This window comes from Lepisosteus oculatus, chromosome 3 (assembly GCF_040954835.1).
Source record: "Lepisosteus oculatus isolate fLepOcu1 chromosome 3, fLepOcu1.hap2, whole genome shotgun sequence".
Taxonomy (NCBI): Eukaryota; Metazoa; Chordata; class Actinopteri; order Semionotiformes; family Lepisosteidae; genus Lepisosteus; species Lepisosteus oculatus.
In genome coordinates, this window is record NC_090698.1 from 70,408,649 (window position 1) to 70,425,643 (window position 16,995).

Genomic DNA, 16,995 nt, shown 5'->3' on the forward strand with positions numbered 1-16,995 from the left:
AGACTGTGTGACACTGCCTCGCCTCTTTCTGATCTGCCCGTTAGGATCGTTCCCCCCAGCTCATAACAGAGGCTCCTGCTCACGAGAGCAGCCTTTTGATAACACACCAACTACTGGCCTGTTAAAGGGAAATTTCCTCTTTAGCTGAAGTGCAGAGCGTCTGTCTTCTAGACGGGGGGGGCTAGGAGGTCAAATCCCAGCTGGGAGGGGAAATAATCAGGCCCCTCTAAGTTCTTCTAACCGTATGAAAATCCGTGTGCAACATGACACACATGTAAATTGTCACAGCTGTTTTCATAAAAGGGCTCAGAAGCTCAATACCCTTCGCAGGTTGACAGACCTAACCTTTAGCCTCTGAAGAAACGCTGAGGCACAAGCATAACATGGTTTACAAAAGATTAGAAATCGTATCATCTGGATAAGTGTATCTTTTGGATCGCCTCCAATCCAAAGGAATGATGGACCAACATTTTTTTAGAAGCAGATCTGAAAAATCACTGGCAGCTTGTACTTGAGCTACAGGAAAAAAAAAAAGCCTAGTTTCCAAAACTAGGACAACAACTGAAAGAAAAGCATCATTCTCAAGAACCATTTTGGGGTTTACATGCTGAGACAGATATAAGTCTAAGGTCTCTAAGCGCACAAAAAAAGCTAGACCTAATTAAAGCGGAAAGTTCTGAGCCCTCTCAACATCAGAGTCTTGGGATTCCCTTCCTCCCTGAATGGTAAATACTCAACCATTTCCAGCCTTTGGAGAGCATGATAAAAGACTTCAAAAATCCTGTAAGCACTCATTTTCAGCCTTTAATGTTATCTGATACTGTGCTGTGCTATTGTCACGTCCACTGGTTCTAGCTGGGTCCTGTGAGACAGACAGCCAAGAAGCCTTCTGTCAAGCGAGATGTCACTTTCCACTCCTTTAATCAAACGGATGCTTCCGAATCGCAGACGGAGCTCTAGATGTACAATGCACACACGTGCTGTCCAATCTTTCCAAACCTCTGAAAAAGTAACAGACTCCTAAACTTGCAGCTAAAGCAGTCAAATTCCTCAGACACCACAGTGCATTCAGTGACTACTGAGTGCACTGGAGTCACTTAACGGAGCCCTCTGCCACTGCACAATGATGGCAGAATGTACAACTGTAGAGGGAGTGTCTACACTGGATTAGCTTCAGTACTGTAGGTTTCACAGTTCACCTGTTATTTTATAAAGCCCAGGAACAAAATGCAAAGATAGCAATGTTTTCTCTCCTTGAACATGATCCATGGTACATCTAGCTTGCGCAACAAAGACTCACAGTCCATCTAACAGCCAACAGCATGCTCAACAGCATGAGGAGACCGAATCATCCAAACCACCAAGTGCTCAACGTCAGGAAAAGAGCCTGGGACAACGCTAAGTACAGGGGCACCGAACATTTGCAAAAAAGCACCAAGGTCACATTTTCAACTAGCTCCCTCTGTTTCGTATTTAAGGAGGCCATATACAAAAGCTCTTCATGAATGTCTCCATCGCTCTGGATGGGAATGTCACTGCTGGGACTCACATTTCAGCCACAATCTACAGTTCACCCTTTCCGCTTGTGGACAGTACCAGCCATTTGAACATACAACATCTGGACTGAATTAATCACGTTCTCAGACAATTCACTTTTTTATTCCAAATCCTATCTGACAGCAGCTCGAGTCTCTGTCCCACCTACCATACTGCTGTATGCCACCCTGAAGCTGTGTGAATCTTGATCCAATGTTAGTGAAAAACAAACAGTATATCAATGAGAAATTATTCATGTGGGTCAAGGGCATAAAAAGCTTTCAAATTTCTTTATATTTTGAACAATTAATGTTTTGAATAACTGTCCTAGGTTTTCACACCCACATTAAAGATTTCGTAGGTACACACACAACAGTATCTTAAATGGCTTTACAAAGTGTTTCGGAGGACCAACCTCTGACTTTCTTCCAATTGACAAAATATGAAATGTTAAAAGCCTCTCCCCCATATAAATATTGGTCACGTTGCTCATAGTAGCAAGGCTTATTAATGCACTAAGAATTAAAGTGGTTTTTGATTTGAACACTAAAAATGAAGTGTTTTAAGATGAATGTTGACTTGAACAAACAACACATTTTTTCGCAGCTCAGCTCTGCCAACTCCAGCTTAGGAGTGTGTCCGAGACGGACCTCTCCGATAAGCAGAGTGTCCTGACTCCAAAACAAACCCGGACATCGTAAATCAGATCCACCATGTGACGTTCCCCATGAAGAAATGCCAACATTGGAGCCTCTTAAGTCTTCTCCACCAAGATTCTCCTCCCCCAAGATTAACCTTAGCCAATCAAATATCCAAGGGTGACCAGCCCATGTGGAGCCTGCTGGGCACAGGAGGAAACAACACCTGATGACATCGCAAGCAATCGTCAGACGGGACCACTGGGTTCAGAAGGAGCTGCAGAGCTCACTCTGCGCTCCTCCACATCTCTCAACTGAAACCTAGCCAAGAAAGCACAGCAGTGTCTCTATTTCCTGCAGCGACTGAGGAGGGCAAACCTTCCCCAGCCCACTTTCTACAGAAGCACCATTGAGAGCACCTCGACCAGCTGGATCACTGTTTGGTTTGGGAATTGCAACACTTCAGACCACAAGACCCTGCAACAAATTGTGGAAACAGCTGAAAAGATCATTGGAGCCTCCCTCCCTTCCATTTCTGCCATCTATCACAATCGGTGCTAACACAGGGTCTCCAGTATAGTAGATAACCCCTCACACCCCTCCCATAAACTCTTTGCCCTCCTACCCTCTGGGAAAAGATATCGCAGTGTACGGGCCAGCTCCACCAGACTCTGGAACAGCTTCTTCCCACAGGCTGTCAGGCTCCTCAACACCCTGAAATCTACCTGCACCCACCCCAATTCCAGAAACAGGGTTTAAATCCCCCAGTGTGTTGTGTATATTGTGTAATGTATTTGCCTTGTAATTCGCACTATAAGCACTCTGCACTATGTGTACCCTGTCTACAATGTCTAAGCCAGTGTCCTGTCTGTATCTGCACCATGGACCAGGAGGAACGATATTTCGTTCCACTGTATACTTGCATATGGCTGGAATGACAAATAAAAGTGAACCTGAACTTGACACCTAGCAGAAGCACGCTGCCGGACTGGCAGGGGACCGAACTTCAGCTCAAGGCGCCAGGCTGAGAGAGAGACGGGGTCGGACCAAGAGCAGAGTTTCACCCACGGCTTTCTCTGCGGCAAGAGAAATCTTGCAACTCACGAGCCGGCTGTAGTTTTGGCCCCTCCTCCACAAAATCCAAAACGAAGGCGGGTGGACCTGCTGTCAGCAGCCTGAGTACGTAAAGTGTGTTCAGTAAAAGCACCTCACCCCAGGACGAAGCCAGTCTTCCTCCCACTCGCCCCACTCAACTGAACCCGAGGGCCTGGGCACAGCCCACTGAGGAGACGAGCTCAGGGCAACGCGAGCCTCCCTTGGCTCGAGGCCAGGCCTCGCCCCATTTCTCTCCCCCCACACCACGGGACGTCCCGGGTTCGAGACGGAGGGAGGAGGCTGGACGAGCAGGAACGAAACCCGCCCAATTTGGTCTCTCCCCAAGACTTAAATTGTGAGCAGCCTGCGGGTTCAGGTGAGTCAAAACTCACTGTTCACAGTACAAAATCTACGGAGCAAACATATGTTTGAAAAAGACTGGTGAGTGACTGCAACTCGGTATTTGCTGGTCTTCGAAAACATGAATGACGTGACTGATGAGGTTGACTGTAACCAGGGTTATAACCTCTGTAATCCCTCATGTTGTTGGTATTTTTTTAAATCCCCGAGTGAATAAACAGTCATCTGCAACCAAGCAGACCGACTCACAAATAATCTATTGTTGTAGTTGGTTTGCTATGCATGTTCTGTTGTATTACTAGATTGTAAACTTTGAATCTGTGTGGCTATATTGCTGAATTTGTTCGAACGATACCTAGAAGCCATAAAAGCAACTTTTGCAACTTACTGATCCATTTTCTAATTGCTGCAGTAAACCATCACATCATTACACAGGTATGGCATCAGCCTTCATTTCAATGTAAATGACTCCCAATTTTGTGAATTTGAGAAACCTGATGTTAATAAAACACTATAAATGTTTAAAAAAATATTTAAAAAAACAAAACACTTTACATCCAAACTTACGCTAAGACCAAAGTAATGCTCATTGCTTCTCCTTATCAATTCTACAAACTTGTCAACTGCGATTGCTGATAGTCCTGGAATCAGTCTCAAGTACTCGGGTCAGGAATAATCATGTAACTCTTGACACAAACCTCGCACTTTAAGCTCATGGTGTATGACATTGCGTGCATCAGTGCACATCTCTCTGAATTGCATGCAGAAAAGCTAACGCACACTTTTTACTTTTCCAGGCCTGATACAGGTTTTACTGTACCTGTGTATCCCAACAATGCTCGCAAAACATTTCAGCAGGTTCTGATTGAATCTTACCCAAATTCATACTGCATGAGTGTGTAACACCTGTTTTAGGCTCCTTACACTGGTTACTTGTATAAATCAGAATAAGATTCAAAACTCCTCTGTGAAGTGTTATCATCTTATACGCCTGTATGGTGCTTGCGCTGTATGGTACTTTCTGATCTATTGCTCTAAGACTTTGTAGCACCAAATAATAATGCAGGTCTTAGAAGTCATTTTTTACACTCCAGTAATTATTTTAATATACAGGATTAATTTATGTATACGCATCTTTTGTGGTTTGTTGTTAAGCACCTCAAAATAATGTATAAAGAAAAGCATTATATATAATAAAGGTTATAATTAATTACAAGATCATATGAAGTGCTCTTCCAATACAAATTGCACAAGTACTAAATTTTTAACAAAGAAACTTTAAGATGGAAAGATACATTATGCTCTGCCATCTGAAAATCCCCCTGCAAATTTATTAATCCAAACCTGACAAAATCCTTTGTGTGTGGAAGGGCTTTGCTAAATCATAACGTTGATTTTGATATTACAGTGATTATTCAACAACTGGACATAGGCAAAGACGATCAGGTAAGCTACCTTGAGTGTCTTTCTCTTGCCTATTCATGTTAAGATGTTTTGTCCTTACAGTCAATATCCAGAACCTTGATAAAACTGGACTGTTAGGTAAGGGAAGTACAATCAAGGACAAAACACAGAGTCAACACACACACACACACTCGTATTCTGCAGTGCAGGCAATGTAGTAAGAATAATAACACTAAAATGACGAACAGTACTCAGCCACGTGTTTGTGAATGACACTTTTTTTTCCCTTTTCCTTCATTGTGTGAAATTGTGGGACTGACTGGACAACAGAAAACACACCCATAAACACCTTGTATGATATACATGTCGACATGATTCCCATCAGCTACGCAGAGACCGGTGCTCCGAGGATGGGAAAAGGAGCATGCTGGTCTATTTAATTGATAATAATTGCTTGACGGCAGCTAGCATCATTAAACTTCCCATCAGAAGTCATAAACATTCGCAGTGTGCGCAGCTCCGCATTGCCGTGTGGAAGTAAGTGACAGTAGGTCTCCTGTTTCCTGCCAGTCTGGTTAGCGTCTCGCTGTTACCTGTCAGAAGACAGAGGGCTGGCGCATTATCTACCCAGCATCCAGCACTCAATCACAAGCGCAGCAGCTTGCTTCACACTCAGTGGGCTGGTTAGACAAGGCACAAAGAACAGCAGGGCCTTACGGGATGTTTACTGCTGCCCTGACGATGTACAATGTTGCCCAATACCTGAGCAACAGCACCCCCTGGAGGGCCGGTGCGCTTCCTCCCGCCCGGTGCCGCATGCAAAGGGACCGCTATCGGCCTCAGGTTCACCACACCGTCTGCACACACAGAAGCAGGAGGGCTGACAGCCACAGCTCCGGCACGGGCCAGGCCGACACAATTACTGGCCTCCCCCCAGTCCTCACCAGCCAGGGAGCACGGGCCCCAGGGGGCCCCAGGCTGCCAGGTGGAGACGCACAAGGGCAAGGGCAAAAGGGTGAGACAGAACAGGACTGGGACAGGAGGGAGGCTCCCAGAACAACGGCCCGCACTGTTTCATTACCGCCTGCGCGCAGGAAGGCTTGTGAGAGCTGGTGCCGAGTTTCACTTTCAACAAGACGTCTGCTTTCAGGACAGCGTTCTCTTCCCTCTGGATTCAACAGGACTCCGAGAAAGACGGGCCATTATAATGATTATTTTATTATTATTATTATTATTTTTATTAAAAATGTGAAGAATTACTCTTCTGAAACAAGAACAGCACTGTCTTTAGAATAAACACACACGCACAAAGCTTAAAACACATTCCCAAGTGGTGTCTCCATGTGCAGCTTCCGAGACATGAATCAGCAATACAGACTGGGGCCAGAAATATTTGTAGAATTACTTGCCATTACTGTTAAGACTGCATCAGTGGCTACTCTAAAATGCAGGTGTTAGACCCTCAGCCTTCATTTTCATTTTTGCTCAGTTCATTTTCTTCTACTCTTCATGTTGGTGACAACAGCTTAAAAACTCATTCAACTAGACGTAGTTCCTTAAACACCTAAAACACTGATGTTTCTGTTTAGCCTCTACTTGAACAGGCCTGGAAGACTGAGGTAGTTTATATGCTTTGTTGAAAACAAGGTTGTAAACGTTAGGAATTTTGTACAGACTGCACGGGTACTGAATTTTGAAGAACAATGCTGCTTTAAAAATGAAAAGCTTCAATAAACAATCATATCGAAAAACAAAAACAACATTTCTAGAAATTTAAAAAAAGAGGGTGTTGAATATTTTGTACAAAGTTGTTGCAGACACTCCATGCCGTGTAACAAAAACAGTATGTGCATTCACCCAGATCGTTTTATCATTAGCACGAGGCACGAGCGAATAATACAGCACATACTGTAAGCTTGTTACCACACAGCAGGAGCTCTGTCAGCTGCGATGCCATCACACATTTTGAACCCTCAAATGCTCCACTGCTTACTGTACAGTAAGAGAAGAGCAACCACCAATCTGCTGGAGTAATCACTGCATTCAGTTTTGCTTCGGATTCCGTAAACAGGCCAGAAACAAAACATCGAGCGAGATTATAAGAGCGCCAGATCGCATCAAGGGTTGTCTGCTGCGAGAACAGACAGAAAGCAGAACTGCAGGTCAAAACGGAAACTTCGCGGGACAGACACTTCGAGCACCGAATCGGTAACAACACTGGCCTCCAGTATGGAACGAGATGCAGTCGCCTTTCCCTGTTTCTCCAGTAAATTATAACTATTAGTTTGGCCTACGTCTCCTTTCGGACCCGAGATTGAAGCGTGCCACCTCCTCCCCCAGCCTGCTTGTGTCCACATTCCCCCAAGGACATGGAAACTAGCTTGCAGGTGTCTCGACTCCCTTTACTCTACTGGGAGCTGGTAGACACACTAATATCAGGCCCGTCTGGTCACTGTCTGCAAACGGCACAGCCTGGGTTCAACCTCACAATCCTTCCTCCTGGAAGCCCGTCCTCACCTACAGTTTTCCCTTTCCTGGTTTGATCATTCATATTTGCAGAGTGAAAAAACAAACAAAAACACTCCCATCAAGCAGTAAGACCTTACCCTTACATGCGGTCTAACATCTGTCTCATAAAAGTTCGCTGCACTGGGGCCCTGGGTTCAACAGTGTGCACGTTCTCCCAGGGACTGCACGGGTTTCCCCCCACAGTTCAAAGTTCAAAGACAGACTGGGAGGTAAACTGGCTTCCAGGAGAATTGGCCCTGGTGTGGGTGTGTGTGTGTGCGCCCTGCAGTGGACTGGCGTCCTGTTTAGGCTGTGTCCCGCCTTGCGCCAGCTGCAGGTTGGGGGAGGCTCTGAGCAGCAGCAGTTTGAAAATGGGTAGGTGGACTTTCAGAAAAAGCACAAGTTAGCACTGTCTGGAACCAGCCGCATACAGCCCAGTCACGGAACAGCCAAGGAGATTGTGGGGGCTTTTTAAATCAGCTTTTTAAATGAACTGGCTGAGCTCAAAAACGGCATGGGAACTGACACGGAAGAGACTGAGCTATGACGCAGTCACTGTATACTCTCCAGATGATGAATTATCAACAGCGCTTAAGGCAAAGAAATACAAAACACTAGCACAGCACAGCTTCCTATAGGGCAGCCTTCAAAGTATTCACCCTGGTGCAAAATAGCTCCATTATTTTAACTAAAACCTCATTAGGCTCCATGAGATTTCAGCATCATACTTAGATTTACCCCAATGTATTATGACCTGCACTTTCACTTGCTTATATTTGTACCCGTATAACTTTTTCCAATAATTTCAAAAAAAGAGAGCAGAAACTTTTCTCTAAAACATGAAAAAGCTCTGAAAATCACCCTGTGACTGTGGATGGCTTTTCAAGGTGTCAAAGAAGACCAACAACAAAACCCATTAATCTTAAGTATTTTTATTCCACTACTTTTCTCCCCAAAGACAGAGTACTTTAAATTATAGATGATATCTAAAAGTGCCTTTTAATTGAGTTATCTTCTTTTACAGCACAATCATTTATCACCTTACTTAGAGCCTCTACTTCATAAAATGTAATCTGCACCATATCAACATGAAGCCCAACTGGAACAAGCGTGGACTAAAAACACATGATCAGCCAACAGAATATTGCTTCGCTCCGATCACAGGACCAAAGGAACAAAGCCAAAGGAGTTCAACAAGACGATACAGTATTTTTAGTGAACAAAGTGCCGAGATGTTCTGTAAACCAAAGCACGATGTGATTAACCTGCCTTGAGCCTCTGAGGTGGAAATCAGGAGAGCAAGACCGATGACAAACGAGAGGAGGCCCTTCCAGTCCAGCTAGCTTGTTTGGACACTAGGATCTTGTCAAGCTACATCTTGAAAGAGGCCACTCCTACTTCCACTATTAATAATGGTGCTGTACTATTGAGCAGTACAAATCATACTGATAACATTACTGTACCAGGGAGCCCACTATAAAATATTTAAGGTATAAAGTGGCATGCACATTATGGCCTCAGGCAAACAGACTGGCCCTCTCCACAACGCTAAGTGAATTTAACTTATTTAACGCCTGGGTGGCATCAGATATGCACGTCAATGGTGGAAAGTACCTCCACTTCATTTAAAAACGGGTATGAAACAGTGTCAATGAAGATGGACATTACAGAGCACAGAGTACAAGTTAAATGAAGGGGAGTAGCGCAAGAACGAGGCCGAGGCCGCCCTTACGGTCCTGCCTTTCAGTTTTCCTGCGACGAGAAAGCCACTTGCTCTTCCGGACAACAATCCCAAGACAGCTTCCAGGACGTGCGCTCATCCCGCGGTCCCGGAGTTATTCGCTCTACCGGCAGGAGAAAGGAACTGCGCGTCCTCCTCCTGGGAAGGGATTTCTAGCACGGACGAGGCCCCCGCGAACACGAGCGGGGAAAGGGGGAGACCGTGTCCGGAAGTGGTCCCGGAGGTGTGGCCGTGTATAGCCCGCTTTCGCACAAACACATCTCAGCAAAGATCTGGCCTGGGCGCCATTTCAGCCAGTGGCCACATCACCCTGCAGCACACAGCTGGCAGCCCAGTGAAGCTCAGCAGCTGTGAGCCTGGCCAGCACCTGGATGGGAGAACTCCTGGGAAAAACTAAGGTTGGTATATAGCGCTTTTCTGGACACTCCACTCAGAGGTCTTTACAGGTAATGGGGACTCCCTTCCACCACCACCGATGTGCAGCCCCACCTGGATGATGCGACGGCAGCCATAGTGCGCCAGAACGCTCCCCACATACCAGCTCTCAGTGGGGAGGAGAGCAGAGTAATGAAGGCAATTCATAGATGGGGATTATTAGGAGGCCATGATTGGTAAGGGCCAATGGGAAATTTCGCCAGGACACCGGGGTAACACCCCTACTCTTTTCGAGAAACACCCTGGGATTTTTAATGACCACAGAGAGTCAGGACCTCAGTTTTTCGCCTCATCCGAAGGACAGTGCCAGTTTACAGTACAGTGTCCCCGTCACTATACTGGGGCATTAGGACCCACATGGACCGCAGGGTGAGCGCCCCCTGCTGACCCCACTAACACCTCTTCCAGCAGCAACCTTACTTTTTCCCAGGAGGTCTCCCATCCAGGTACTGACCAGGCTCACACCTGCTGAGCTTCAGTGGGCTGCCAGTTGTGAGCTGCAGGGTGACATGGCTGCTGACTGAGATGGGCTCTCTGGTCACGTACTCTATCCCCCTGTGCGAATGACGCTCTAACACAGTCAGGACATCACAAGCTAAGAGGTGGAAGACCGGTACAAAGGATTGATTCAGAACATTAGAGAAGGTTCAGACGTCCTCAAAGATCAGAGCCACCCCAGAGGGGGTGGTTACCACCTTTTACAAGTCAGACCTCCAGCACTCAGAGCCTGAAGAGACCAGATTTACATCTAGAGCAAAAGGGCAGTTTTCTGCTTCTGCTTGTGCAGACACGGATCTCCTTTTCACTGCTCTCCAGCAGTGCCGTACTCTGGGGTGTGTTGATGCTGTATTTGGCACAGGGAGAAAGGCTCCCTCTGGTTTTGCATCGGTTGAGAGAGAGCAGTGTTTGTCCAGGGCAAGGCCTTTTGTTTTACACAAGTGGCTTTAGCTTCCTTGTGCTGTATTGGCCTCTCTGTGGGAGAGTGAACCCGACACAGCGAGACCCAGGTGGCTAAAGCCTAGCTTCTGTAAAAGGCAGTGTGACCAGGTGCTTGCACATCTTGGAAATATTTGTAAATAATAACCTATAATTGCATGTGCTAACCTTGTAAATAGATGCTTGTCTCTGCTGTCTGTTCTTTCACTCTGAAACCCAGGAACAAAGCACCCATGTGACCACGCTCGACATTCCCTGACTATGGAATGTTTTATTATCTAACTTTCGTAAATTTGCTTGCACGACAAGCTACTGTTGGGAACTGATTTCTCGCTCATGACTGAACCTTATTTAGCCAAACTGACCCTTATTGACTACTACAGGCTTCAAAGCTTGACTACCCCAGACGAGCCCCAATCTACTGCAATCAGACAGTGCTTTGACCAAGCACGCTGCCGAGAGACATACAATTAAAAACTCAGCAAGGAGAACAACTACATATTCAGATTCAAAAATACTTACATAAAACAGCATTTTCAACACGAGATTCGGACACAACCACTGAGATTTTCGGCCGACAGTTTGTAACAGCAGAAAGCCCTTCTGCCCACAGTTCGCAATCGAGTCCAATGTCAGAGGAGCACGGGGTACAATTAGGGTGTAGCTTATCAAGAGATCAGAAATATTTAAGGGAGGTGGGGTTTCCTTCGTGGGTTTTAAGTGAGAAGAGACACCCAGTAAATTCAGCTTTGCGTGGGTCTTTCGCTTTCTACATCAATCCTTATGCAGGCAATACACAAAACGAATCACCCATCTGAGCTTTTCCAGGGGGTCAGACCCACTGCTGCAAAAGCACAATTGGACCTTTTTAGCATCTGGGACTCTCCTGTTTAGGTTTGACAAAATGGCCTCTGTCGCTTCTAAGCAAACAAAGTATAATAATAAAAGCAACAACTGGACATGAGACCTGGTTTGACCTCCCAGTACAGACACAGATCACTCCCAGACCTGACCTGTATAGACCCTTTTACCCTCTTTCTACATCCACGTTACCCAATACAATTTTAATACAGGTGGGTTTCTGTAAGCAATAACCATCGCAATACTTTTGATGCACTTTATTCTGAAAGGATCCAGTTCTGCTGACAGTGTTCATTTCTTGCTACAAGTCCATGCTATTTGAACAATACCCCCAATAAAGAACAGCTTCCAAATTATTCTCAGAACTGGCTAGGAGGAAGTGCCACACAGTGGCAGATGAAAACATAAGAAGGCTCTCGAGGCCACAGGTGAATCACCATGTTCTTAATCCCTATCCCACACTGAGGCCGTTTCCTCATCTCCTTTGTTTTCCACATTCAACTTCTTGGATTCCCGGCTGCGGAGGGGTTTGGTTTTCCAGGGAAGTCAGCTGGTACTGCAAAAGCACTCTTAGAGGAGGATGCCACAACAAGGAATCCAACTTCAAATACTAAACAAAATCAAGACCCCTGACCAAGGCAGCACAAAACTCAGCAAAACTGAAAACCCTGTTTGTGTAAACAATCCCTCTGAGACCTAGAACACTAGTTTTTTTTTACTCATACTAGCGCTCCTTGGACTTTTGAGCAGCGCAACATCTGGACACACTGAGTGGATACCCCCGATCTTTCTTCTCCCTTTTCAAAAAAGCTAGGGTGACTGGCAAGTTAATGGTGCAGCGACGCCTAGGGAACACGGTCCCTTATTCCCCCTCCGGACTGACGCGAGGATCACGGTCACGGTGAGGACGGCGATGGAAGAGGACGACGCACATCCTCCACAGGTAATCTCTGGGAACAGAAGCAAGCCTCTGTTAGCTCTCTGGTCATCCCTTCCGTGCACCGTGCTCCAGCTGCCCAGGACAACGCCTCCTCCTCCTCCCGACACGAATCCCGCCAGGTGCGATCATGCGCGCCTTCAGACGGCTGGGCCTGCCCACGCCGCGAATGCAGAGCGATGCCGCCGCAGGCTACATCCTGAAGGGGCAAGAGAGGTCTGTCCCGGCACAGGCAGGGCTCCCCGGCGGGCCCGGGCCCAGATCACGCAGGAAGGCGCGCAAGACCAAGAGGAGGGCATTTGGCCGGCCAACACATTTGGGAGTTCGCAGCTCGCTGACCAGGGGGCGTCAGCCAGCTGCTCCTCTTGCGAAGCCAGGGTACTGCCAAGATCGCAGACAACTCTACTCCTGAGCCGGCAGAAGACACAGGCACCCCGGCCCTCACCTAACGTCAGCCAAGTAAATGAAATGGGTTCCTTCCCCCCTGGAAGAGCTATCCGATTGAACTTTTTTTCGCTCCCTCATGATACTACTAATAATATTCTCGACATCCCGTTTTCATCTTTTAAAACACCTCGGACGATGCACTTTCACCGACGCAACAAACTACACGCAAGCGACGAGCCGTCAGGTGACGTTTTGAAAACCTGGTACATGAATGAGCTGATTCTTGGCACCTCAGCGCGAGTTTCTGTTTCATCCCAAGTCCTTAGGAGTTTCACTCTATAGCAAAGGCTCCTTACATCAAACTGAAAAAAACAAGGCTGATAAAAACATTTTAAATAGGAGTCCCCCTGTTATTTTGCTACACAAAGACCATTAACAACTCTTGTAAAAAAAAAAACATTTCTTGACAACGTTTATTCCCGTGCATTCCTTTAACCCTCAAATTCGGTTGCATTACCTTTAAATATCAGATGATTATGAGTTATGAGATTATGATCAGTTTACAGGCAAAATCCTCCCTGTGTCCTCAAGTTGTTTTTGTTTTTTTTTTTTCTGGTCGGTTTTCTAGTTTCGCCTAAATATGTCACCGAAAGCTCACTTCCACCAACAGAGGTGTCTTCCTACACACGCGTGGTGGTGTCACGCCGTCACTGACAGTGTGTCCCAAACATAAGTCGCCTCCATGCAAAGCTGGGAGACTCCGACACACACAACCCGACAGAAGTCAGAAATAGAGGTGGTGGGGGGGGGAGATCTCTCCCCAGGTGAACACGCCGAAAAGCCCCCCACCTCCTCCAGATCACAAGTGAAAAGCAGCGCTTTCCACCGGGGTCCTCTCCACGGGCGGAACCCAGGCAAGAAACACGCCAGGGGGGGCGGTCGTTCCGAAAACGATTTCTTCACGGTACTGAACCCCCGACAGGGACCCCCAGCTCAAACCCGGGACCCCAGTAACCCAGCCAGTGACGTGTTGCGCTCCATGCCAACCGGACGCGCACGACAGCGGTCCCCCGTCCCCCCGACAGCCAGGACAGACCCCGACCGGACCCCCGGGAGGGAAGACGAGACCCCCGTGGGGAGCACGCACTGCACCGTGGACGCCGAGCCAGGACTGTTGCATAACTTCTTTTTTTTTTTTTTTAAACTAAACAAAAACAAACTGCAGCAGGCGTCGGAGCGAGGAGCCCGAAAGCGGCGCAGACGTGTCCCCCTGCCCCGGAGACAGGAGCGCTCCTGTAAGACGCGCAGGGCCGACTTTCCCCCCTGCGTGGAGTGGAGCGGCGGGGCACGTCAACACGGGACAAGCCTGTGTCCAGGTCACCGTGCAGCCCACTGAAAACGCGCATTTACACACAAAAAAAAATGCTCAACGCGGAAGAGGCACAACCAACCCCCCTCCCCCCAAAGGGTCGCGATTTTACTTTTATTTTGGGGGACACACACACACACACGCATTTCTGGTAACAAACTTGGGTTCATACGCCGCGGAGAGCTGCTCCGTGCGGCACTAGGTGCCGTGGGACTGTGGCAAGACAGTTTGTTTGGGAAAGGCTACGCCACCGCGTCGGTAAACTGTCAAGTCGATCCTTTCATTTTATTTTATTTATTTATTTTTGGAGGGATTTAAAAAAAAAGAAAGAAACGTCGCGACAGCATGCAACAGCATGCAACACTCCACGTCAGCCCGGACGCCGATATCCATCACCCCGCACCGGCGGCGAGCCGCCCCTATTGTTTCCAGACCGAGCCCAGCGCTTGCCCAAAACACACCACCGACCACGTTTCACGCGTCCAGCCCACGGAGAGTTCAAGTCCGCGCCGCCTTCGCCCACGACACAGCCCCGCGTTTCAACAACTTTTCGCCCCGGCCGACAGCCCCGGCGAAGCAGCGGCCGCCTGGCGCTGTGCACTCTCCGTGGGCTTGTCGCCGCTGCCGCTGCCGCCGCTGTTGTTGTGGTGTTTTTTCCACGCCGGTGTGCCACGGAGACTGTGCCCCCACGCCTGCACGGGGGGTCCCGCCCGCCCGCCCGCGTTAACCCCCCGGACAAACGCGTTTCAGAAAGTTCACCAAGTTTCTATTTTGCCTGGGCGCTGACAACTGACAACAACAACTTTTCCTTTCCCCCTTCCTCCCTCCCCAAACCCCGGCGAGCGCTCCGCCACCCGCCGCTCTCCACAGCCCTCGCTTTGCCCCGCTGCGGCTCCGCGGCTGGCCGCCCGCAGTTCGTGCACTTTCCGCGTTATTACGGTGCCCCCCTCCCTATAAATAAACTTACTTTTCCCTGGCTTGGCTGTCGGACGGTACGCTGTTACTCTTGCCTTTGGCGTACATGCTTGCAGAGAGCTCCGATTGTCACGCACCTGTCAACCCATCACAGACTCCCCGGGCACAACCCCGTCACCATGGTGACACACGGAGCGTCGCTTCCTATTGGCTGCCGGGCGCGCCGGGAACGCCCATTCGCCGTGGCAACCCCCCCTGACCGACAGTTTCCACGCTCCTCCCCCCTCGCCCCCCTCCTCCTCCTCCTTCCCTATCTGTCGCTCGCTCGCTCGCTCTCTCTCCGCCCGCCTTGGCTGTGCTCACTCCCTCGCTCCCTCCCTCCCTCCTCACCCCCTCCGCTCGTTCGCCTCTCCTCCCCCCAGCGCGAAGGGGAATTAGAAACCGTCCGAGAAGGATTTTTAAACAACTGGCGGCTCCGTGCGCTGGCCCTCACTCCCGCCGCAGTCTCAGGCGGCGCAGTGCGCAGTCGGTTCGAAAACGCGGACTGGAGTTTGCGCAGGGGGCAGGCGGAGCCGGAGCGGCCCTGGGTTTAGCAAACTGTGGGGTTTGTGCAGGTATAGACTATACGTGCCTCACTGTGGGTGAGACGAGGGGTTGTCGTTATTCCTTCGTGCCTTTTTAAACTCCATTATAAGTCGTTATGAGCGATAGAAAATGCCCTTTTTTCTTTGTTCTTATATAAAGTTAGTGCTCTCTGTGGTTGTATTGTTTTAATCTAGTGTCATATGCACCCTTTAAATCCTGCAACTGGGAATCGCTTTGGATTAAAGCGTCTGCCAAAATATTAGATACGCATGTGATGTATACAGTATATAGAGTATTTGTACATGGAGTTATACTTTCGTGAATTTCAATTAGTCGTGGTTTTAGAGCAGGGGTGTTAAACTCGCTTCCTGGAAACCCTGGTATCTGCTGGCGTGCCTACCAGCCTGAGTAGTCAGTTAAACAATTAACCCAGTTATTCTCTCATTTTCAGAATGTTACTTAAGGTATTTCAAATCTGATCACTTAAAACGCTCACCTCATTAAAGGTCCAGGTACTTAGAAAACGCCTCAGAGCCAGGTTACATTTCTGTGACATTTCTGCAGTTAGGTAAATAATCAGACCCATTATGTAGCGGGGAGCTCGGGTTCGAACAAAGAGCAGAGGACACTAAGCTGTCCAGGAACTTCAGGAGTCTGATACCCCTGGTTTACAGCTTCAGCTGTAGCTGCTTGGTACTGGATCAGACGTGGTCAAAAGCTATAACTGCACACTTCATTTTTACACTGTTCAAGGAATATTTTGGCAGCAGCGATAACCTTATTAGACCTGAAGCAAAACATTTATGTTGAAGGGGCTTCCGGTCTGAACAGAATAAGCTGGAAACACGTGTTGAATAATTCTAGATATAAGATGATGATAATAATAATAATAATTGCATACATCACCCTGCAGCTGTGTGAGCCTGGCCAGTACCTGGATGGGAGAGCTCCTGGGAAAAACTAAGGTTGGTATATAGCACTTTTCTGGACACTCCACTCAAAGCGCTTTACAGGTAATGGGGATCCCCTCCACCACCACCTATGTGTCACCCCCACCTGGATGATGCGACAGCAGCCATAGTGCGCCAGAACGCTCACCACACACCAGCTATCATTGGGGAGGAGAGCAGAGTAATGAAACCAATTCATATATGGGGATTATTAGGAGGCCATGATTGGTAAGGGCCAATGGGAAATTTGGCCAGGGTAACACCCTACTCTTTTTGAGAAACGCCCTGGGATTTTTAATGACCACAGAGAGTCAGGACCTCAGTTTTATGTCTCATCC

At 48.0% G+C, this 16,995-nt stretch overlaps 1 protein-coding gene across 2 annotated transcripts in view; it reads right to left on the reverse strand.

Annotated features, from left to right (window-relative positions):
• The window catches only part of ssbp2b (single stranded DNA binding protein 2b), a 157,977-nt gene extending 142,671 nt beyond the window's left edge, over positions 1 to 15,306 (reverse strand). For both annotated transcript variants that reach the window (XM_006626515.3, XM_006626514.3), the window contains exon 1: positions 15,175 to 15,306. In XM_006626515.3, coding sequence (XP_006626578.1) covers positions 15,175 to 15,230 — 56 coding nt within the window. In that variant the 5' untranslated portion in view covers positions 15,231 to 15,306. The remainder of the gene's footprint in view (positions 1 to 15,174) is intronic.
• Positions 15,307 to 16,995: the final 1,689 nt, after the last annotated feature.